Below are 25,726 nucleotides of genomic sequence, written 5' to 3'. Positions count from 1 at the left end.
TTGCCCTTTCGTTTTTTGTGTTCATGGTGTTAATACATTTATAGTTTATTTTGGTTTAGTTTGCAAGTTAACAATATGAATTTTCTTTTGAATGGTTAACTAGTTGTCTCAAAATTACTTATTGAATGATCTTTCTGCAACTGTTTTAAATGTCTACCTTTATTATATCTGAAATTCTTAAATGTGTTGGGATCTTTCTGGACCTTGTATTACATCTTATTGAGCTATCTTTATGTACAACTGCCATCTTCTTCAGATTTTATTGAGACTTGTGGTCAGTGTATCAATTACAATGTAGAGTGTTCCCATTTGTTATCATTATCTACCTGCCCTATTATCAAAGTCATGCTTTGAATAATAATTCAGCAGTTTTTCCATAACAGTGTATAAAAAAGCATTGACTTGTCACCTTTATTTTATTTATTTTTATTGTGACAAAATTCACATTACAATTTTACTATTTTAACCACTTTAAAGGGCATGATTCAGTTTCAATTAGCATATTCACAATGTTGTGCAACCATCACCACTATCTTCTCCAGAATATTTTTATCTCCCCAGAAGAAAATCCCATACCCATTAAACAGTCATTCTCCATTTCCCACTCTCTACTAACATTTTGTATAACATTTTGCATTTACAGAGCATTGTATAGTTTAATAATTTAATGATTTCTTATACTAACTTATAAATCTTACTGTTTCCAAATTAGTTAACTTCTTATCAGATTTTGTAAATATTTTATGGGATTTTGAAAAGAATCCACATTCTCTCTTTTTTTTTAAAGTTACAAAGTTCAAACCATAGCTATTAAACCAAGAATATTTTATAGGGTCCCATTTCCTTATTTTTAACTATCGTGTCAAATAATGAGAACTTAGAATTTCATTCCATTTGTGTTTTTTCAGTTTATATATTTATTTCTAATAGGTTTCAATTGTTTTGGATTTCAATGTAATGTCAGAGGTCAAAAATTCATGTCTGTTCTATCTTTGTTGTGAATGTACTCCTTTTATAAATATCAGGTAACCTTCCCTCTCCACTTTAAAACATTTTGCCTTGAATTCTTCTTTATCTTACACTGAAGGTAAGTATTATTATTGCAATAATAGCATAGACTTTTTGAGTATTTTGCATTTTCTTGTGCATTTACTATTATTGGTATTGTCTAAGAAACTTCTAATGCCATTTCTTTTGTTGTTGTTAATCCTCACCCGAGGATATTTTCCCATTGATTTCTAGGGAGAGTGGAAGAGAGAGGGAAAGACAGGGAGTGACATTGATATGAGAGAAACACATTGATTGGTTGTCTCCTGCATGAGCCCTGACCAGGGCCCCGGGCAGGGAGGAGCCTGCAACCAAGATATGACAGGAATCGAACCCTGACCCTTTGGTCTGAAGGTTGATGCTCTATCCACTGAGACAAACCGGCTAGGGCTCTGATGCCATTCTTATTAATGCAATACAGGATCATGATAATATTCAAACTGAATAAGTAGAGCTTTTCTTTGCCACTGTCATGCCCCCAATACCCCTGGGCTTGGTCCCAGATTTCTGATAGTAAAAAATAAATCCATCAGGAGTAAATTTCCTCTATTCTGTTGCCTGCGTTCTGGTAGCTGTGCGTTAGTTCGCTAAATTGGGAAATATGAAGTTAAACCAGTAGGGAGTCAGAGAATTGAAGACCATGGCTATATTTTTAGTTTAGAAAGCAGGTCAGTTCTGCCTCAACCCAGGAAAATTCCAGTGCAGACACCAGCAGACCTCCCCACCTGTGATTGGACTGTCCCTTTCCCAGTTCTGCTCAGGGTTTTAGTTTGGAATTGCCCAAGGCTAGGAAGGAACTTCTGAGAACATTTCTCCGACCTAGCATTTCCTTTGGATCTGCTTCAGTTAGAAATGCGCTTTTGGGGAAAACTGGACTAGAACTGCATATAGGAAGAAAGAAGTGCGAGAATGCCTTCTGACTCCGCATTTCCAAATTGCAGCACAGCAGTAGCAACAGGGATCTCTATCAGCATTCCTGTGCTCATTGCAGCGAACAGAGGATCAGTTCCTGATACAGTTTAACCTCTGCATGCTTCGTTAATGGCATTTTGTGACTGACAATGTCAATATTTCGCTCATGTACTATTTCCGAACCAAAAAAACGACCTGATGTACCAAAGAATTTTTAAAAAATTCTATAGTCTTTATAAACGTTGATGGTATCATGTGGTTTTAAAGCTGTTATATAGTGTGTGGTGATTCTTTTCTCCACTGAAAGTCTAAACACACAGTTAAGGCAGACTGTACCTTATTTCAAGGGAATATAAAGAATTGCTGTTTTCAATCAATAAAATATAGCAAGCAGTTCTAAATGCTTGGCATTTAGAGAAGATCTTTGCCTTTCTCCTTCATCTCTCTAAGCTCATAGCAGCCTGATCTATGGATACAGATGCTGAAGCCAGCTTGCGAAAAGCTTTCCTGGATGGTGGGAAAGACAGCAGTTTGTCTAGGATTGATTTCCATTGTGTGCTGTTCACCTTGTCCCAATTGCCCACTTTAGGTTTGTGTGTCTAAGGCAAATAGTAGTAATATAAAAGCCAGCCTGCTTACTTAGACAGTTTTAGATTGATGTGGATTTCTACATTGTCTATTTAGCATGCCATTTTATATTTGGTTGTAAAGATGAATGGATAACCTATTTTACCCATATTGCTGCCCTTGTCTCTAATACCCCCCTTAAGTATGAATTGACAGTAATATGTGACTGCAGCACTGATGCCATCTTTCTCTTGGACTTCTTGGTTTGTATTACACGGTTGCCTAACTCACGTTGAAATCCATTCAACTCACTCAGAGATTATTTATCTAGTAAGCAATATTAAAGAGACAAAGAAGCTATGAATTAAGGATCATGCTTCAGGGTGATTTCTGAATGATGCACTGTGTAATCAGGCACCCATCAAAGCATAGAAACTGATGAGTCCTGAGCTATTTCTCTGTTACCTCCTGTCTCCATACGAATCCCACAATAAGGCCAAGACACTAAAAAAATATTTCAGCTTTAAGGATAAAGGTCAAAATATATATATAAATTCCTCACCCGAGGATATGTTTCTATTGATTTTTAGAGAGAGAGAGGAAGGGAACGGGAGAGAAACATCGATGTGAGAAACATTGATCGGTTGCCACCTGTACATGCCTAACTGGGGATTGAATCACAACCCTTCTGTGTCTGGGAGTGATGCTTCAACCAACTGAGCCATACTGGCCAGGAATGGTCAGTATTTTGGAAGACCAGCTGGATTGAATTGAAACAGTCAGGATCCTTCTTTGTGGTGGGTAGAGGGAGAAACTCAGTCGTAGGCCTCCCTACTCAGTGACAGATCTACCCAGCCAGAAGTGGGGAGGGAAGGATGAATGTGCTATCATGACTCTAAGAACAGGTAAAAGTAGTTCCTTAAATAATGCTTTTATAATTAAAATTAGTAAAACAGAACACTCATATATGAATGCTTGTTAAGGTACCATGTATATTTTTCTTCTAAAATTGCTAGAAGAAAGTCCATTGTTTCATAAGTATAATGCCAATGTTGCATGGTTTAGCATGTAGTGTAGTCAAATGTATATGTGACTGGTGGCTAAAAATCATGACTCTAAGAAGAATGTGTTATTACAGCACATCACACTGATCCAAATTTGACTTTATTAGTTCAGAAAATCTTGATTTGTTTTTATTTAATTTATAATAATTTTACTTAGGAAACCTGCTTTGATTATTTTAGTGCACATTTTTATCTCTCTTGATATGGATTAATACATCTACTCTATATATGTAAATGGCTAATATACAAAATGTCCCCTTGGGAGTTTGACTGGGAGTTCAATTGCTTGCTAAGATGTGTGCTGACCACCAGAGGGCAGCACAGAACTAAGGAAGGCCCCAGGCAGCAGCCAGAAGGCCCTGATTGGCCCTGATCGCTGGCCAGGCCTAGGGACCCTACTTTTACAGAATTTCATGCACTGGGCCTCTAGTTATATATATAATTATGACAGAGTAAAAGTCACATTCTTCTACTCTATTTCCTGCAGTGCCTGATATACTACTTGGAAGGTTCAAGGAATATGCAGCTCATTAGTTAGAATCCTTTAATCATAAATGAAATTAGTAATTTAAACAACATTCTCATAGCTATGATATATAATTACATATGATATCATATAAGAATTTTATTTTTAAAACTAGAGGCCTGGTGTATGAAAATTCATGCACTGGAGGGGTGCCCTCAGCCCAGCCTGCCCCCTCTCACAGTCTGGGAGCCCTCAGGGGTGGGAGGTGACTCCGCAATCAGGGGAAGGCGATGCCTCATCAAACCTCTGCTGCTGCCACTGCTGGCAGCACAAGCCTCAGCTGGCCCTGGTTACCTGAGCCTCAGGTGGCCCTGGGTGGCTGGGCAGGCGACATCAAGGTTTGCCTGCACCTCGGGCCGGCCCTGGGCGGCTGGGGGGCTGAAGGGCTTGGGGGACTCCAGAGGCAGGCCTTGCCATGCACCTGACACCTCAGCAGGGCTGAGGGGACTGGGCGCTGTCATCTTGTGGCTGTGGGCACCACCATCTTTGTGGGCATGGCAGTCAATTAGCGTATTCCCTCCTTATTGGCTGTGGGCACCACCATCTTTGTGATGGTGTGAGGGTCAATTAGCATATTCCATGTTTATTAGATAGGATGTTATTTTTGAAAGAAAAGAGTAAAGTTTTTGATATTACTATAACACTATAATTGAGATGATCATTTTAAATGTGAAGTTCTTGCTTAAAATGTGATTTTAGAGTGTAAGAATCAATCAATTAGTTAAAATTCCCCACCGTCTCCCCCTTCCATTCTCTCTAAAAATCAATGGAAAAAAATATCCTCAGGTGAGGATTAACAACAAAAGAATTTGCTTCACTTCTTCCTTCCAGAACATTGACAATGCACTTGGTCACCTACCTTTCTCTGTCCCCTACCTAAATGGGTCCCAATTAACCTGGGCAAAATAAAGAAAAATCAAATTAAAAATACCATGGCAGCTTTGTTAGTTGGTTTTGAGTATTAAAAATAACCTAGATTTTGTGTAGAAGTTTTTTACCCTCTGAAACATGTTTTTTTCTCTCCTCTTTGGTCATTGAAAGGTTAAAGCCCCATCTAGGGGAGAAAAGTCCTTGCTGAATATTGTGCAGGACCAGCGAGGCTTTGATTAAAACCAGAGAGTGACACGAGGAACCAGTTTCAGAATTTTGATTACAACAAAACAAAGTTTTATCTTGAAAATGTGTTCATCTCTCACTGAACAGCTTATTTATTTTAAACGTTTTGCAAAATCTGATAGTTTTGCCATCAAGACACTACTGTTTGCAGTCAGACCCAAGCATGTTAGCAGCTGGAAGATGCCATTGCCCTTGACTTTTAAAAAATATATATTTTATTGATTTTTTTTACAGAGAGGAGGGGAGAGGGATATAGAGTTAGAAACATCGATTAGAGAGAAATATCGATCAGCTGCCTCCTGCACACTCCATACTGAGGATGTGCCTGCAACCAAGGCACATGCCCTTGACCGGAATCGAACCTGGGACCCTTCAGTCCGCAGGCCGACGCTCTATCCACTGAGCCAAACTGGTTAGGGCTACCCTTGACTTTTAAAGAGAGCTGAAGATGTGACCTTAGTGAGAAGTCACTACAAAAAAGCAATTAAATCCATAAATATAATATGTTCAGAAATGCTCATTCATTTATTGATTAAATGTTTTTCTCAGTGCCCTCTATGTATCAGATACTGTTCCAGGTGCTAAAACGATGGTGCTGGATGAGACAGGCAGCATACCCTCTTCCAAAGAGGTTACATTCTCCCAGGGGTGGGGCATGGAGAGGGGCTGCCAGGGGTTGGAGCTCTTTGGAGAGAGATAGAGATAATAAACAACAGGATGTTTTCAAATAGTGGAAAGTTCTGTTACTGAGGGTGGAGATAGGGCTCTTTTAGGTTGGATGGTCAAGGAAGGCCTCCTCATGAGGATAGCCCTGGATGACAAAAGGAGCCGGCTATGGTAAGATATGTGGGCAGGGTGGGGAGGCAGGGGGAACAACCAGCACAAAAACCAGTGCTGGGGCCCTGGCCAGGTAGCTCAGTGGTTTAGAGCATCGTCCTGATATGCCAATGTTTTGGGTTTGATCTCCAGTCAGGGCACATTTAAGAATTAAAAATGAATGCATTAATAAGTGAACAACAAATTGATCTCTCTCTCTCTCTCAAATAAAGTTTTAAAAATCTTGTAGTGAGGGACAAAAGAAAGGCTGTTTACTAGAACAAGGGGATCTTAGGTGAAGGTTGTAGGACTTGAGGATAGAGAGGAAGGGAGGGAGAGTCAGATTGTCTAGAACTTTGTAGGCCTTGGTGAATTTGGGTTAAAATTTGGTTGGAAGCCATTCGAGGGTTTCTTAACAAGGGAAATATATGATCTGATGCATGGTTTAAGAAGAGCTCATTGGCTGCTGGACAGAAAATGGGTTACAATGGGGCAGAAATATAGCAGAAAGTTGTTTGCTTGAAGTTTCATTTGACGCATGAGCAATGAATTAATTACTTTTCTAGAACTTACATTGGGAAGCAAGGCAAATAATAAATCATTGTTGTTAGGATTAGCTTGTGGGTAACAAGGAAAATACTTTCAAAATGATTCTCCTTCAGTCGTGAAATAAAATTTTACTTTGTGGCAAAAATTTTAAAGAGAACATATTTAGTTATACCTTATTCTACTTGCTAGATAATCAGTATATCTTTCTGCTGGTTTAGAAAACGGCATTTTGATTATCATTCATTTAGTTAGGAATATGAAATTAGCCACTTGCATCTTGCTTTTGAGATGAAGTTATTTGGCTCTCTTTTTATCACCCACATGTGTGAACACATACAAATTAGATAATTCCATGTTTTAGTTATAAATTATTTGTTTCTTGACACTAGAGAAATGCCCTAATAATTATTTACTACAAAAGAGAAATTTTCAGCCATTGATGCATTTATGATTATAGTATGAGGATGTACATGCACGTAAGATAGGAGATTGTATCTTACATGTCAGATGGGCTATGGGTGCGGAGTTTCCATGTCCCTTAGTTGGAGTTTATTTAGGCTTTGACTCTGGATTTTAAAAAAAAAATTCCATTGGCTTTAATGTCATAGTTCTCACTGTTTAAACTGTGTAAAACATGAACGTAGCATACCGATTTATTTTGCAGAACTTTTCTCTAGGACCTTGAAATATTCTAAAGTTTCCCCACAGAAGTGAATCTTCCTGGGCATAGAAAGAGAAATGGCCCCACCTAATGAGCCTCAGCAAATCTGACCAAGAAGAGGCTGTGCTTCTGAGTCAAGGTGCTTAACTATTCTCCAGCTTCTGTTATTGGAAAGAAAGGACCAGTGGTCATTTCATTTTAGGACCTTTGTAGGTCTGACTTGGAAAAGGAATTGAATTTCCCACTTCAGTTCTGCATTCACTTACCAAATATTTAGCAGGCACTGGCTATATGCAAAGATATATCAATTTATGTTGTCTGTATCAATGGGCATCTTCACATCTTCATCAGTGTTGGCTCTACATCATATGACGATACTGAATTGCCTAAGCTTATACTTGAATCTCTACTTCTAATTAGGTGAGCTTCTAGAACCTATTGTAGGTGCAGAAACTTTTCAGCACCTGAGTTTGGACATACTGGCCACATGTACTTTGGAAAATTATTACGGATCTTTGTGAGCTTCAATTTTAGCTTTTTAAAGCTATGGATAATAATCCCGACTATATCACTGATTTAATCACATAACGTGAGTTTTCACATGATACCTACTTGGTAAGCGTCCAGTGAGAGGTGCTGTGTGATGGTTGTTATTACTATTCTAGCCATTACTCCATTTGGTACTGAGTTTCACTAAACGCAGTGGTAATTTGAAAAGCATTCACTCAGTGACTACCATGGACATTTGCACATGTGTTACATGGGCATATAAACATGACTAAAATGGGATACTAACTTCAAAGGAATTTGTAGTTTATTTGAGGAGGCATGAGCAGAACTACTCTATTACAAAAGAACCCCATGGGCAAGTGCCCACGGCCTTCGAAGGAACAGCTTTGCTGAGAAACTTCGTCTGTGTTTAGTCTATGCCCAACGACTAATGATAGAGAGTTCTCGACCAAAGTTTCCTTGAGTTCAGGTTCATTGTTGTCTCTGGTGGTCTTCGGGCTTAGTGAAGTACTGAGTTCTCTTCTAGAAATGCAATTCTTGTCTTTTGATTTACACATTGATTTATAAGCTTTCTTTTCTTTTCTTCCATGGGTGAAATTACCTCCTCTTTTCTTCACACCGATTTCTTTTCCATAAACTTGTAGCAAATGTCATTATAGGTGAGTACCACCTTTTTTCTTTTCATGGTGTGCTTCTTAATATAAATGTTTTTAATAAATTCAATTCTTCTCTAAGAAGTCAACCATAAACCATTTTAAATTTTGGGATTTGGGGCCTCTGCAATTTGAGATAAGGGTAGTTTTGATTCTTGTATCTTTTTCTATTTAACCCTTCTGGGAAAATCTGAAGGCTAGTTCAGCCCACCTTCTCTAGCAAATCTTTTACCTGAATGCAAAGCCTAATTTCTTGTGAATTACATATGTTTATCTCCTCTTGTTTATTATGGGAAAAGTCAGGTTCTTTTAAGGCCATTTTTGTGGTATTGTTTGCAAAACCTCTTGAGAATACAATGTCTTCTATATAACCACAGAAGAAGGGCTTGGTTTCCTGGTATTGCAAATAATACCACAAAACTTGATAGCTTGATGGAAAAAATTACAGAGAATTTATATAATGGAAAGAAGGGAGTTGGAATTAGAGCCACAGTTTTACAGTAGTATAAGGATGAAATTTTGCTGACAATTCTCTAAGGGAAGGACAACCATAAAGATGCCTTTGGTGGTCATTTTCAGACCTACTTGTTAGATTATTTAGACCTTTCTTAGTCATATGAGTAAATCATTATTGTGGTTTGGTGATGATTTGTCTTCAGTTTAGGATCAATCATAATTACAGTATACAGAGGGTGTCTCAGTAGCCTAGTTATAAATGTGTTTATAAAGTGAAAGCAATTTGACCTCCTAAACTGCACTTTATGTTAAATGTACTTATTAATCTGGTGGATTTGGTAAAAGTGCTTATTAAGTATATTGATATGCTTTAATTACTATCTTTTGATGACTCCCGGGGTCTGAGAATCAAGCTCCATGAGGAATTTTAACCTTATCTATACTAATAAAAGGATGTCTTCTGGATGTCCTTTTGGACAAAGCCACCGTGGTGGGGATCAAGGCAGAGTCGGTTAGGGGCGATCAGGCCAGCAGGGGAGGGCAGTTAGGGGCAATAAGGCTGGCAGGCAGGTGAGTGGTTAGGAGCCAGCGGTCCCGGATTGCGAGAGGGATGTCTGACTGCCAGTTTAGGCCCGATCCCGGTAGTCAGACATCCCTTGAGGGGTCCCGGATTGGAGCGGGTGCAGGTCAGGCTGAGGGACCCCCTCTCCCCCCGTGCATGAATTTCGTGCACTGGGCCTCTAGATATTTCATAATTTGAAAACAGGTAATGTCAGGGTCTGCAGCATTCACATTTGTGGAGCAACTAAGTTCATGCAGGGAGATGCAGTCTCAGCTACACTTGTTAACTCTGTCCCCCCAGTCTGGATAGGATGGGTAGCCTGCTGGTCAGGTGCAGGTCACGTGATAGTTCATTCCCTTTGCTTACTTGCCTATTCTCCAGCTTCATAGACACATTCTTCTCCCTTCTATGCCAGCTCTAGATTTTGCTCCCTGCAATCTTTTAAATAAGCCATCTTGCCTTGTTGATCTAAATGTATTTGTTCTATTCCCTTTGTCCTGACTATAGGAAAAATCTTGAGAGAGATTCTTCAGAGGAAGTGGGAGGCGAAAGTTTGTCCTTCCCAGCCAGTTCTGGGAGAGATTTATAATATTCACTTAACTTACTCAAATAATTAGTTAATTAATAAGGTGCAAGGCTTTTTTCACTGGGCACATGCCTGTGTGGCTGAACTATCTATTAATTGCCTGTGCTGTTCTTATGGGTGCCAATATTCTAAATATGTTGACCGTCACAATTGATATGGTATATTTTCATTAGCAAAATAATATATGTTCATAATATAAACTTTGAAAAAATAGAGAACAGAAGTTAAAATTGTAAGCATCTTTAAAGGCGTTGTTTATTTCTTAAGTAAATTCTAAGTACTTTATAATTTCTATGCTCTTTTATTGGTATTTTTATTATCTACACTAATAAAAGAGAAAAATGGTAATTGGCATACGACGATACCCTTTTCATTGGCTAATCAGGGCTATATGCAAATTAACTGCCAACTATGATTGGCAGTTAACTGCCAACTAAGATTGGCAGTTAACTGCCAACAAGATGGCGGTTAATTTGCATATGTAGGCACAATGCAGGGAGGCGAAAGGGAAAGCAGGAAGAAGCCCCCTGCCACTGACAGTGATCAGAAACCCAGGGGGGAGCTAAGAGCTGGGGGGCAGGGCAAAGGGGCCGCCTTTGCCCTGCCCCCCCAGCCATGATCGGAGAATCAGGCGCCTTTGCCGCCCTGGCCAGTGATAGCAGGAAGTAGGGGTGGAGCCAGTGATTGGAGCTGGACACGGTTGAAGCTGGCAGTCCCGGGAGCTAGGGGTCCCTTGCCTGGGCCTAAAGCGGGGCCCACGATCGCGGGGCCGCTGCAGCTGCGGGTCCCCGCTGCCCAAGCCGGACGCCTCAGCCAGAGGAGTTAGGCCTGGGCAGGGGCGGAGCCTGCAACCGCGGGGAGCTGGGGTCCCCTGCCCAGGCCTGACACCTCTGCCGGAGGCCTCAGGCCTGGTCAAGGGGCCGATCTGGTGATTGGTGATCGGAGGGTGATGAGGGTCAACTCCTCTGGCCGAGGCATCAGGCCTGGGCGGGGGGCTGAGCCGGGGATTGGGAGGATATGATGGTCCCCTTGCCCAGGCCTGAAGCCTAGGTCAGAGGCGTCAGGCTTGGGCGGGGGGTGGAGCAAGCGATCAGAGGGAGAGATGGGGGTCCCCTGCCCAGGCATGATTCCTGGGCCAGAGGCCTCAGGCCTGGGTGGGGGCCAGAGCCAGTGATCGGGGGGAGATGGGGGTCCCCTGTCCAAGCCTGCCACCTCTGGCGGAGGCGTCAGGCCTGGGCAAGGGGCCGATCAGGTGATCAGAAGGTGATGGGGGTCGATGCCTCTGGCCGAGGCATCAGGCCTGGGCAAGGGGCAGAGCCAGCAATCGGAGGGGTCTGGGGGTCCCCTGCCCAGGCCTGATGCCTGGGCCAGAGGCATCAGGCCTGGGCTAGGGGAAGAACCAGTGATGGGGGGAAATGAGGGTCCCCTGTCAGAGGTTTCAGGCCTGGGCAAGGGGCCGATCCTGCGATTGGAGGGTGATGGGGGTCAACGCCTGAGGGCTCCCAGTATGTGAGAGGGGGCAGGCTGGGCTGAGGGACACTCCCCCCTCACACACACACACACACACACACACACACACACACACACACACACTCCCAGTGCACGAATTTCGTGCACCGGGCCCCTAGTAGTTTATAATGTTAGCGTAGAGATGCATTTTTGGTTTTCTAAGTTGGTTATGTATTCAGCATCTGCTGAACTCTCTTATTGGTTTTATTTATGTATTGATTCTAATCACTTCCAGATAACAAAAGTTTATCTCTTTTCTTTAAATTCTTATATACCTCATTTTTTCCTTATAGTATTAACCAGGAATTTTGATACTGCATCAAGCAGTGGTAGCAATAAGGGGAACCCTTCTCTTCAAGATCTTAAAATGCATCTATGTTTTCTCCATTGAGTGTAATGATTGTTGTAGATTTTTGAATATAAATTTTATGGTTTCCTAATTTAAGTCCCTCATAAGTACTGTATTAGTTTTCGATTGCTATGTAACAAATCCCCACAGACTTAGCAGTGTGAGGCAGTGCCCACTTTATTATCTCCCAGTTCTGTGGGTCAGACATCTGGTGGTTCCAACTGTGTTCTCTGCTCAGGGAAGCAAATCAAGGTAAGACATGTACCTGAAATGGTGAAAATTACATGGGAGAGGGTAAGTTTAATCAGAGTCAGGCCAGTAGGCTGTTATCAAGTGAATGGTCGTGTATATATTGAATAATAATGAAGCAAGATTAATTTTCAGTTTGCTATTTATATGACCTGAAGGAAAGTGAGAAGTATAGCTACATAACTCCAGAGAAATAAGTTCAGAAAATTGAAAAAAATGTTAATGATCAAGAAGTTGTCTTATCTTTGTAACCAAACTGCCAGACTGACTCAAGTGTCTGCATGAAATCGAATTATTTTTAATTAATTGACTGGGTTACCCGTGAGGTAACCCAGAGTGTCTATTGATTCCATCTTGAAATATACTCACATCATACTTTGGAGTTAATTATACTGATTATAATCCTGGCTCAGACCCTTATGAGCTATGTGTTCTGCATCTCAATTTGCTCACCTATAAAGAAGATATAATAAAATTTAGCCCTGATGTTACTGAAAGCAACATTCAAACTTGTGTAGTAATAAACCAGCTCTACCTGTTGGAAATTTCCCTTGGGAAAACATGTATTTCAGGGCGGAAGTTTTACTGAAACACCTTCTGCTACAGTCCGTTTTTGCTACTGACACAGTGTCGCCACCAGTCAAAGTAGTCTTTATACCACTGTTCCTAAAGCAGTGTGCCTCCAATACTACAACTGATTTCTAACTAGTTGCATTCTCTTTATTTCATAGATTAGATACTAATAATTACTTAAGTTGTCACATTTTAGATCAATATTTTTTTAGTAGAATGAAAATATCTTATGTGTCTATCATTGCCAGAGTTTAGAACATAAGAAATATTTTGTTAGCCTAACTATGGGTTTGAGATAGGTAATCATGGCTAGAAAGAGCCAGAGTTTACAGTGTTTTCAAAAGCACAGTTCAAAGTCAAATGACTAAAACAACTATCATAACAAGATAGGACATAAAAGCAAACATACATATATTTTCATAACATGTTTTCTTCTTCTAAGACCTAAAAACTTTGCCTATTGATTTTTTTTTTAATTTTCATCATTGACAAAGAACAGAAATGATGGAGTAAGGAAAACAATTAGAAGTTTGGGTTAAAAAATATAAAATAAGAATTAAACATTGAAGACCAGACCAGTCAAAAGTCAAAAGGGTGAGAGGAAAGGGTCTGTTAAGATGAAAATCATGCCATTCTTTATGGGGTAGATAGGAAGAAGGAAAAAAAAGATGCTGAGCTCTGTCTTACTCTATCCCTTTACATCTATGAATTAATACTTACAAAATACCTTTCCGTTCCAGGACAGACAGCTGTCCTCCACCCTTACATCCTTTTCACTACAATCCTTCTGAAGGTCACCTCAGTTGTGTGCTGCTCAACTCATCTGACTTACCTGTCAGTCACATCTGTTGTTATAGGCACATGCGGTTTGGAGAAATACATTTATTAGCATGTTTCAAATTTATACCAATGAAAATATACTAATAGAAATACTGGGTGAGAGAGTGGTAGGATCAGCTAGAAAGAGCACTAGACATAGGCAAGCAGAAATAGAAACCTAAAGAGTTAAAAATGAAGTCTGCTGCTTGGCCAGCATGGCTCAGTGGTTGAGCATTGATCTATGAACCAGGAGTTATAGTTCAATTACAGTCAGGGCACATGAGCAGGTTGTGGGCTCCATCCCCAGTTTGGGGCATACAGGAGGTAGCCAATCAATGATTCTCTCATCATTGATGTTTCTATCTCTCTCTCCCTCTCCCTTCCTCTCTGAAATCAATAAATATGTACATATAAAATGTGTTCTACCAATGCCAAGGATGCCAATACATGAGTCCTTACTGCCCATATCTTGCTCTTGTCAAATCCTGACTCCACCATAATTTAGTTGGGTGGCCTTGGGTTACTTAACTTCTCTGTGCCTTAGTGCCTTCATCATAAAATAGGGAAAATACTGCTTTCCTCAGAGTTGTTAACAGGATTGAATAGGAATATATTCAGAAGTTTGGGTTAAAAAAATATAAAATAAGAACTAAACGACCTACCGAGTAACAACCAGTTCACAGATCAGCAGGAGGGTGGAGCAGTGAGCTACAAGTGGGTGGCAGAGAGCTATAGGAGGGGGCAAGGCAGCAAGCTATGGGGGGGGGGCAGAGGGGCAGAGGGAGCTACAGGAGGGCAGGGCAGTGGGCAGAGAGCTACTGGTGAGCTACTGGCGCATAGATTCGTGCGCAGGGCTACTAGTCTTGTTAATAAATGTAGCCTAGCATCACAAGTCACATTACTGGGAGTGATGTAGTGAAAGATCATAGGCTTGAAATCAGATAGACTTGGGTTTAAATTCTGCCTCTGCCACATACCAGCACTGTGACTTGGGCAAGTTAACATCTCTGTGATTTAGTTTTCTTATCTGCAGAATCAGAAAAATAGTAACCACAGTGGAAGGTTAGCCAAGATGAAGTGGGTTGATAAATACATATATAAAGTACTGACATGCCTTTTCCCTTCCCTTCCCCCTATCCTTCTTTGAAGACACAGTGGGGTAAAGAACTTCCGTTGTTCCTACTATGCCTAAGCCACCCCAATGGACCACCCCTGAGGCTGGAGGTGTCAGATACTGACAGAGATACTCTACAGTCAGCAGTAGGTGGACCAAAGCTTCTCTAAAGTTAAATTAAGCTAATTGATTAGTCAGCGAGTTTAACAGTAGCTGAATCTAACAACTTGTTATGGAGAAGATTCGGGGAGGGCAGAAGTCCTTTAGCCAAGATAAAGACCTCTAAGACAGAGAAGTCTGGCTGTAGCCCCTTGAATATACTCCCTCCATATCCTGGCCCCCAATCCCTTCTGGGAGCTGACCAGGTGGGAATCGCTGCACCTGTCTCTCCTTTTCACCTTTCCCAGTTCTTCTCAATTTTGACCAGAGATTATAACCCTTCCCTAAGGACAGTAAAGGCTTCGGGGGAGATGTTTGACACACCACCTTAAAAGAATTAAAAATTTAAGACTCATTTTCATTGTGTAACTTTCCTTTAACCTTAGTAAATAAGTGTGGGAAGAGCTCAGGAGATTTATCTCAGTGCAGTGGCAGATGCCATGGCGTGAGCGCACTCCGCCTATACAAGCTTCCTTGGCACACCGGGAAGTGGCAGTGCCCGCCTGAGTAAGCCCCCTAGAGCCCCTACATAGTACCCTATCTTTCCTATCATTAGTTGCCCTAAGGATGGTGTAAACTTCTGATTGGTCTGAAATGTTATATATGTCGCTGCACTTAAACAATAAAGTCAGATCTGCGTCTTGAACCGGTCTCCGGAGTCGGGCATGCTTCCTTAGGACTCTGTCGGCCTCACCCCCGCGGGACCCCCTGCCTCAAATAAGCACTTCGGGGTAGACTAGAGATGAATGGTCTCAAAAAGTCCGAGGCATTCCTTAAGACATGGATTCACACAAATTTTCTCTCACATATGTCATAGAGTTGTTATGAGGATTAGTTGACCTAATAGAAAGAAGAACCTCCCTAGCATAGAGAAACACTCAGTTCCAGCGTTTGTTGCTATTATTCGTGACCGAATGTCTCACTCTTAGGTAGTACAGCGTGGTGCTCTGGTTTCAAGGAGACTTACTGCCTTTCCCATGATTCAGGATCCCCTACCTCCTTGAATGTCTGGTTCTTGAGAATTGGTGCTAGCCTGTGAAAGAGTCGCCATTGTTCTCATTCCGTTATGACAAATCTGCTTTCATTGGAACTCAGTACAATTGCTATTTGGTCTGTAGACCATATATTTTTTTTAAATTTTATTGTTGAAAATATTCATATCTTTTGATTGTATTCACTTTATATTTTTTATTTTTTCCCTTAAATCACCACATGCAACATAACATATAAATTTTATTTATTTTTAATGTTTATTATTTTGGTATTCTGGGATAAATGACTATATTTTATTCCCTTGAAAAGTGTCATAGGAAGAAATTGCAATAGCATTTTGTAAGGATTAGCAGCAGAGAACCATGGACAGTTATTCCAAGGAGTTCCGGTATAACGCTTCCCAATAAACAGACTAAAAAATAGTGCAGGTCTGGGAGAAGGGACTAGAATAGCAAATGAAAATACATGGATCCTATGCATGAACCTTCTCTAGAAAGATTAATTTTTGGGGTTTTTTGGTATTATACATCTTTTCCCCCTATGAATTGTTCAGTTTAATTTATTTATTTATTTTACATATCATTTTCTCAGTTATCATGAAGGGGTGAAGAGGCATATAAACTGTTAGATTTGGGAATGTCCCATTTTAAAGGGAGCGGTTTTACATTGCATGTCCTGTTTTCTTGTTTCTTTGCAACTGTCAAAGTCTTTGGGCAGAGACAGGAATGTGTTGTCGTTTTGATCATTGGTTAAGCCTCCACCAACAAATCCAGCCAGAAAAAGTTTATTTGCACAACTCTTTGTATTTTGGAACACTGAGGTATAGTTTGGGGTGGGCAACATTTCACAGCTGTTGAAAAATTGTGGAATAAGAATTACCATACCACTTTGTGCTTTTATTCCTCCCTATTGTAATATTTCTGTCTTAACTCTGAATCATTCATCATGTGAAAAATACGTAGTTTTAGTGAGTATCCAATAAGTGGGAAATGACTGAACTATTATTACCATCTATATTCAACAATGTAGACATGTATAATTTAGGTATGAATAAAGCTCATAGTTGAAAAGATATATTCCATCAGAGCCTCTGCATTTCAATTTGTTAACTGTTTTCTTTTCTAAGCCTATTATTCTGGAGTTGCACAAGAGTATGCTTTTTTCTGAAGGTTCTTGTAGTCACTGTTGCAGAGATATAATAATCTTTTGCAAAAATAAACACGATTAAGTTAAATCACCACAAATACGTTTAAGTCTGAGAGTCATGTGTTGAATTGAGGTGGATTTGGTGATTTGTATGATGTGCCTTTTCCAAAATTGCCATTGAAGTTAAAATAAAATGACATTTCTCATTTGCTAATACTCAGAGGTGCTATGACAGTAGTTATCCAAATTAACACACAGATTAAACTTCTCACACGAGATGTCATAGAATAGTCTTTTGGCAAAGCTTCCAGATGGACGTTTTTGCTCATCCAGGAAGGCTGGGATGTAATCACATAATCACAATTAGTCCCTATCTCTGTGATTATTCAAGTGCCAAACCTAAAGAGCAGTCTGTGGATGATAACGTTATAAGGGGCTATAATTTGTAAATCAGTGAATTATACTTCAGTGTGCTCTTTCAGTCCCCAAATAATGGTCCCTGAATTAGTCTTCTATGATGACAGAAAGGAGGAAAGGAATGGTCTGGCTCTTGGAATAAGATAACTACGTGTGAAAACACCTGCTTCACTGACTAGGTGAGACCATGCATAATCGTCATAGAAATTGTTTGTGTGAAAATAGATGTTGATAACCTAAATAATGGTTTTGTACCTAAACAAGTTGGACATTCCACCAGATATGGTTTTGATTATACATTCATTTAAATTTCCATAAAAAGAGTGCCAAGGAGAAATTCAGGCAGCCTGCAGTGGAATCACCAGAAATTCAAAATTAGTCAAATCTGAATAACTGAAGTTTTGATGTACTACAAAAATTGCAAAAAAAGTACACCTTTTAGTGACCACATAGGGATCATGTGCCAGTAAATAGCCTTGCCTGTGATATATTTTACATGCCTTTATTATTTACAACATCATAATTTTGCTTGTGCCAGTCTTGCCTCATAGGGCCTTTGTTCATTCAACAAATATCAACTTCCCTACTGTCTTCCCATTGCTGGGGCTGCAGAGAAACAATCAGACAAAAATATGCTTTCAAGAGTATATTTTAGTGTGAGAGATCAAAATGAGAAATAGATAAAATAAGCAAAATATATCTTGTCAGATAGGATTTCTCTAAATATTCATCCCTGAATCACTACCATCTAGCATGGTATCTGGACACAGTAGACACTCAAAAACGACTCCCTGCTGTATTGGTTTACCTTTATGACTACGCAGAGGGACAGAAGCATAATTCTTGATTTACCATTGCTTTTCATTATGAGCAGGCACTGGGGTCCTCATACTGACTAAAAGATATACAGATGTAAGAGAAGGGATGACAAAATAACTTCCAGAATGAATCTTTAGTGAACATGAGCTCTGTTATCTATGAGTAAAGTAGCCTGGCAGATTCATTCATATCGCAATCTTAACCATTGACATATTGTACTATGTGGCCTAAATGAATGTAGATTTTATTGCAAGTGTTATCTATTTCATTCTTTTCAATTGACAATGAACATAAACTTTTCTTTCTATACAATTCTTTGACTTCAGTATTTCTTTCTTATCTTTGTTTTGAGTGTCTTAGAGATATCATCAATTAATTGATTTTTTTTCCATAGAATATTTGAGTATTTGGCCCTGTCCACTTCTCAATTAGAGTTCTAATCATTAACAAAGATGAACAATTGTAACATGCTAAGATCCAAAGACAGATCTTTCAGAAAATTACACGTAATAATTCAATGTACCAGGTCGCTCTTGGGGACTAGAGGAAAGGCTGTGCCTGTGATGAGAATATGCACATGACTCTCTAGAATACAAGGTCATGGGTGCTGACTAGAGAAGAATGATTTCAAGGCTTGTGTGGTGACTATTGACAGAGCCCAGAAGAAATGGCAGGCTTTCCTCATTCTTACCCCAGTTCCCTCACTTCTTTCTGCCAGTCTTATCAGGGATTGAATTTTTCAGGCAATTCTGAGGCAACACACACACACACACACACACACACACACACACACACACACACACACAAAGACATTCATAAATATTTCACATTAGTTCTAATTCTTTAGTACAATAGTCTATTTCAATAAATTACTTGGGGAAAAAGCACAAATTACAAACGAAATGCATAATCTATATAAAATATTAATAAATTAAGGACAAACCAAAGGAGAAAATAAAAATCCTGTCGTTCTACTATTTAGAGTTTACCAACGGAAACACTGACATATACTTCAGTCTTTTACCTATGCATGCACAAAATTACATATTTGTGGTGTTTTTTTCTCTCAAAATTGGAATCACACAATCCATACAGCTTGGTAACTTGCTTTAAAAAACTTTAATACTGAATCACAAACATTATTGCTTGCATATTTTTTTTTCATTATATGAAATTACCATAATTTATCTTTTGTTGGATACATAGGTTGTCCCAAATTTTCAATGATATACTATCCTATCTAATAAAAGAGAAAAATGGTAATTGGCGTACGACGATACCCTTTTCATTGGCTAATCAGGGCTATATGCAAATTAACTGCCAACTATGATTGGCAGTTAACTGCCAACAAGATGGCGGTTAATTTGCATATGTAGGCACAATGCAGGGAGGCGAAAGGGAAAGCAGGAAGAAGCCACCTGCCACTGACAGTGATCGGAAACCCAGGGGGGAGCTAAGAGCTGGGGGGCAGGGCAAAGGCGGCCCTGGGGCCGCCTTTGCCCTGCCCCCCAGCCATGATAGGAGAATCAGGTGCCTTTTCCGCCCTGGCCAGTGATAGCAGGAAGTAGGGGTGGAGCCAGCGATGGGAGCTGGACACGGTCGAAGCTGGCAGTCCCGGGAGCTAGGGGTCCCTTGCCTGGGCCTAAAGTGGAGCCCACGATCGCGGGGCCGCTGCAGCTGCGGGTCCCCGCTGCCCGGGCCGGACACCTAGGCCAGAGGCATTAGGCCTGGGCAGGGGCGGAGCCTGCAACCGCGGGGAGCTGGGGGTCCCCTGCCCAGGCCTGACACCTCTGCCGGAGGCCTCAGGCCTGGTCAAGGGGCCGATCCGGTGATTGGTGATCGGAGGGTGATGAGGGTCAACTCCTCTGGCCGAGGCATCAGGCCTGGGTGGGGGGCGGAGCCGGGGATTGGGGGGATATGATGGTCCCCTTGCCCAGGCCTGAAGCCTGGGTCAGAGGTGTCAGGCTTGGGCGGGGGGTGGAGCAAGCAATCAGAGGGAGATGGGGGTCCCCTGCCCAGGCATGATTCCTGGGCCAGAGGCCTCAGGCCTGGGCGGGGGCCAGAGCCAGTGATCAGGGGCAGATGGGGGTCCCCTGTCCAAGCCTGACACCTCTGTCAGAGGCGTCAGCCCTGGGCAAGGGGCCGATCAGGCGATCGGAGGGTGATGGGGGTCTACACCTCTGGCCGAGGCATCAGGCCTGGGCAAGGGGCCGATCCTGCGATTGGAGGGTGATGGGGGTCAACGCCTGAGGGTTCCCAGTATGTGAGAGGGGGCAGGCTGGGCTGAGGGACACTCCCCCCCACACACACCCAGTGCACGAATTTCGTGCACCGGGCCCCTAGTTGTCAATAATGTACTAATGATCCTTCTTTTACATAAATACTCCACCCACATCGTTGATGGTGTTTAAAGGATTTGTGCTTCTCCCAGCCAGGCAGGCAGCCCTAGAGCAACCACTCTTCCAGGCTGGGCTGGGGGTGGGAGGAGGGAGAGAGAGTGAGAGTAAATTCCAGGGCACACTGTCTGGTGTTCTGGAGAAGAGCTTGGACTTTGGCAGAGGACTCAATGTCTGCACAGGAGAGAGGAGAGTCAGAGAAATGCATGCCATGTAACTCAGCCATTTTATCCTTTTAAAAAAAATCATTTTTGTTTATATTTTTTAAAAATATATTTTATTGATTTCAGAGAGGAAGGGGGAGAGAGAGATGATACATCAATGATGAGAGAGAATCATTGATTGACTATCTACTGCAGGATCGGGAATCGAGCCTGCAACACGGGCATGTGCCCTGACCATGGAATCAAACTGTGGCCTCCTGGTTCATAGGTCAACGCTCAACCACTGAGCCATGCCAGCTGGCTGGGCATAACTCAGGCAATTTTAAATTTGCCAATCTCTCAACCAGCCCCAGCTGTTTCATGCAATTTACACTGACCATCTGTGTTCCCATACATGCAGAGCAGCATCTTGACTGGTCTCTGGGATCTTCAGGAACATATCTAGTCAGTAATAGAAAATACATTCATTTAATACTTATGAGGCAAGAAAAATATTTATTCATTCATCTTTGAACACCCTCCCCCACCAAACTTAGTAAATAGATTATAAGTCCCATGAGGGCAGGCATGTATCTACTTGTCTGCCATTGTATCCTTAATGCCTAACACATTGACTAGCACAGAGCAGATAATCAATACATATTTGATGAGTAAAGAAAAAATATTAGCTACATTATCTCATTCCAACTGCCAATTGGGTCTTGGCCCTGCTTTCTTCTAAAGGAAACTGGGCCCATATAGGTTTACTTCTTCAATCCTATTGGCTAACTTAGGGAGCAGTATTCTGTACTTGACCCAGGTACTGGGGACTGTGCTTTTTTTGTGTTGAAACTTGCTTGATCTTATTTAGAGACAGAATCTTTAGGCCTGCTGTTTGATACATTATTCTCCTGGGAAATGAACCCAGTGGGAAAGAACCATTTTCCTCGGGATCTGCCTGGTCTTTATAAATCCTTCACTAGTGGATACTGTTGTAGTAACATTTTAAGCTTCAAAATATTAGACTATTGTGATGGATTACCAGATTTCTCTCATGACTTCTAGAAATAGCCTCAATGAATAAAATAACAGAATTTTATTCATTCCAACACTTACTGTGCACACCCCGGGTGTTAGCTTTGTTCTGGATATAAGAAATGAATATAGAAGAAGAGATGCTCATAGATACACATATAAGTGCATAATTATCCTGCAGTGTCACAAATGACCTAACATATAGCGGGGACTTTATTTATAACTGGGTAAGTACAGGGCGCTCTAGGAGCACAAAGGAGAAAGCTACTTGCTAATTCATCTCCGTGAAGCTAGGGGAGATTTCATGGAAGTGAGCTTAGTTTTCGATGGGGTTTGAAGGATGGACATGAGTTCATCAGGCAGAAAAGCGGGGGTAGCAGTTTAAAACGAAGAGAGTCACACAAGGAAAAACGCAGAAGGGCATGGTGCATCTGGGACAAGTGGCGCCTTCACAGAGGTTGGAGCATAGCGCATTTGCAGGGAGATTGACTGTAGAGGTGCACTTCAGATGCACAATCAGGGAGCCAGCTAAAGAGTAGCTTGTACTTTGTTGTGTAAATAATGAAGGTGTTGACAAGGAACATTTATCCTTCAACCATTAGTATCATCAGGCCCAATTAAGATATTTCCTTCTGATAGAAGTCCATTAAGAAGACCAAGAAGACTTGATTTTCTTCTCATTTGGGTTTTAGACTTTGTTACATCCTCTCTTTATCCTGGAGGCTTAATGGTCTAAGCGCCCCTTAATTTTCCAGTTTCACCTTTTGTTCATTTATTCGTTTTTATAGCCAAATTCTTTTCAACAATTGTTTGTTCTGCAGATGTATAGTTAGAAGCCAAAGCTGGGCTCAGTGATTAGACCAGATCTAACATACAGTGGGGACTTTTTATGGAATTTATTCCACAGTATGGTCTCTTTTTCATCATAGGCAGTCAGAAAATGAACACATGAGACCAAAATCTACATCAAATCTGAATAGTAGTACAGAGGGGAACTCATTTCCTCAGAGCCCTTAGAAAATTCCATAGTATTTTTTGGGATGTTTTAGCCAAGTTAAGGTTATGAGAGATGTAGAAAAGGGAAAATGAAATAGAAGACATTGGTATCATTATAGTTACCAAGAAGAAAATTCTAAAAGTAACATTTCAGAAAAATATGATAGGCCTGGTACAAGTTAATATCAGATACTCTAAATTTATTTTTAAAACTCCTGTGTATAGTTTATCTATACTTTGGCTTAATTACACAAATACATTTTATTTTTTTTCTTTGAAATATACAAATGTGTGTTGGCTTTGAACTTACTATTCTCAGAACCGCCAGTTACTAGTATCAGAGTTTGCCCTCTAGGGTCTTTTAATTTGTGTACATTTGACTTACCATATAAGTTATCATTTTTGCAGTTCTGATGTAAATTTCAATTCAAAGGGTTCAGATGTATGCATCCATGTTTCTTCCACTGTTCATTTCTTTTTGTCAGTATTTTGTAAAATAACATCCCATTGTGGAAGGTGAAATGAATAGCCTGTAACATAGCTAGTTAAGTTAAAAAATAAAAATAAGAAAACTGTAGGACTGAGAAAATGTCTACCAACGGACTCCCCTTGTTTGTTTTGCAGCTGACGATGGCCAACATTGGAATAAATGGAAATCATTCGAAGGAGACCTGTGAAACAACACTTTTTGCTCTTCGAATGGCAACATGGAATCAAATTTTAGATCCGTGGGTGTATATTCTTCTGCGGAAGGCAGTCCTGAAGAATCTCTACAAGCTTGCCCGACGCTGCTGTGGCGTGCATGTCATCAGCTTACATATGTGGGAGCTTAGCTCCATTAAAAATTCCTTAAAGGTTGCTGCGATTTCTGAGTCACCGGTTGCAGAAAAAGTAAATCAGCAATCACCTAGTTTAATAGGACAGCAAGTCAGTGTAGGTATGGGACAAAATTAAGAAACGTTTTGGCAATATTTTAATTAATTGGGTAACTTTTTAAAGCCTGACTGGAATATTCCGGCCTCAGCAAGTAGTTTGGGGGGCACTTTGGTCAGATTCAGCTTTTGAAATTTGTAAAATTAACTGTTTAATTGCACATTTTCACTTTGTGTTGTCAACTGCAGATAAACACAATGAAATAATGCCATGGAAGTCAAATTGAAAACAATTTTGGGCTTACCTGGGTTATTTCCTGCTTTTGGAATGAGTGACTGTTGAGTCCTAAAGCATTCACTTGGCCTGTTTGCCTAAGAGCATCTTAAAACTACCTGCACCATGAAATGGCTATTTGGGGTCCCTGCTCCGTAGCTGTTCCTTATAGACTAGGCTTCATGAAATGAAGCGCTCTTGATTTTTGATCTGGCCTCATCCTGTAACCTCAGCCAATATATGTATGGTCATGTCACATGGGAATCACCGTGGCTTATTATAATGACCTCTGTATACACCAGGTGTGGCTGTCAGGTTGCCTGGTCTGTTTAGAATGTGTCTCTCTTTGTCATATTTGACAAATGTGACTGCTTGCATTGGGTTATTATGAAGGCGAGTGGTTTTCTTGGTAAGTTGTAGATTTGCCTAGTTTTCAAATAATCACCCTTTCCTCTGAAAATATTCCAGTGCAAATAAATAATTTTTAGAGAAACAAAGGCTCTGTCTTAGCACATATGGAGGGATTTGCACTATCGCAGTTCCTGAGAAGCTCTGCCATGGATCATGCAAACGGAACTTCAACCCAGTGGTAGGTGCAAAGAAGCTTAGCAAAGGCACTCTATTCTGAGCTGTCATTTCTGTGTCAGAGAACAAGAGAAGCACAATCTATATATAAATATACAAAGACAATCTACAGGTAGTGTGTTTTTGCTTTCCACCTCTCTCTCTCTCTCTCTCTCTCTCTCTCTCTCTCTCTCTCTCTCACCAAAGGACATCAAAAATTTCTGTTGAAAGCAGCTTCATTAAATATGTAAGACAGAATCTTCTAAAGCTGGAGCTACCAGTGTTAAAGGGAGGATTGGCAATCAGCCAGGCATTTGGAGCTCATTACAATGGTTAACCAAGAGATCGAGGGGTAATAATCTTTCCCCAAATTTCTTTTTTTTAAATTAAATCTTTATTGTTCAGATTATTACGTTTGTTCCTCTTTTCCCCCCCCATAACTCCCCTCCTCCCAGTTCCCACCCCACCCTCCACCCTCACTCCCCACCCACTGTCCTCATCCATAGGTGCACGATTTTTGTCCAGTCTCTTCCCACATCTCCCACACCCCTTTCCCCCCCCAAGAATAGTCAGTCCATTCCCTTTCTATGTCCCTGATTCTATTATGATCACCAGATTATTTGTTCACTTGATTCTTAGATTCACTTGTTGATAGATGCATGTTTGTTGGTCCTAATTTGTATCTTTACCTTTTTCTTCTTCTTCCTCTTCTTAAAGAATACCTTTCAGCATTTCATATAATACTGGTTTGGTGGTGATGAACTCCTTTAGCTTTTCCTTATCTGTGAAGCTCTTTATCTGACCTTCAGTTCTGAATGATAGCTTTGCTGGATAAAGTAATCTTGGGTGTAGGTTCTTGGTATTCATCACTTTGAATATTTCTTGCCACTCCCTTCTGGCCTGCAAAGTTTCTGTTGAGAAATCAGCTGACAGTCGTATGGGTATTCCCTTGTAGGTAACTGAGTTTCTTTCTCTTGCTGCTTTTAGGATTTTCTCTTTGTCTTTTGCTCTTGGCATTTTAATTATGATGTGTCTTGGTGTGGTCCTCTTTGGATTCCTTTTGTTTGGGGTTCTCTGCACTTCCTGGACCTGTAAGTTTATTTCTTTCACCAGGTGGGGGAAGTTTTCTGTCATTATTTCTTCAAATAGGTTTTCAATATCTTGCTCTCTCTCATCTTCTGGCACCCCTATAATTCTGATGTTGGTACGCTTGAAGCTGTCCCAGAGGCTCCTTACACTATCTTCATATTTTCGGATTCTTTTTTCATTTTGCT

At 40.7% G+C, this 25,726-nt stretch overlaps 1 protein-coding gene across 5 annotated transcripts in view; it reads left to right on the top strand.

Annotated features, from left to right (window-relative positions):
* Positions 1-24,835, top strand: part of PTGFR (prostaglandin F receptor) — a 40,995-nt gene extending 16,160 nt beyond the window's left edge. For 4 of the 5 annotated variants that reach the window (XM_059689090.1, XM_059689089.1, XM_059689092.1 and 1 more), the window contains one exon: positions 23,367-24,835. In XM_059689090.1, coding sequence (XP_059545073.1) covers positions 23,367-23,696 — 330 coding nt within the window. In that variant the 3' untranslated portion in view covers positions 23,697-24,835. The remainder of the gene's footprint in view (positions 1-23,366) is intronic. The other variant, XM_059689093.1, reaches the window with a different exon arrangement.
* The last annotated feature ends 891 nt before the right edge of the window (positions 24,836-25,726 follow it).

This window comes from Myotis daubentonii, chromosome 3 (assembly GCF_963259705.1).
Source record: "Myotis daubentonii chromosome 3, mMyoDau2.1, whole genome shotgun sequence".
NCBI classification, from domain to species: Eukaryota; Metazoa; Chordata; class Mammalia; order Chiroptera; family Vespertilionidae; genus Myotis; species Myotis daubentonii.
This window is presented reverse-complemented; position numbering and strand designations above follow the sequence as displayed.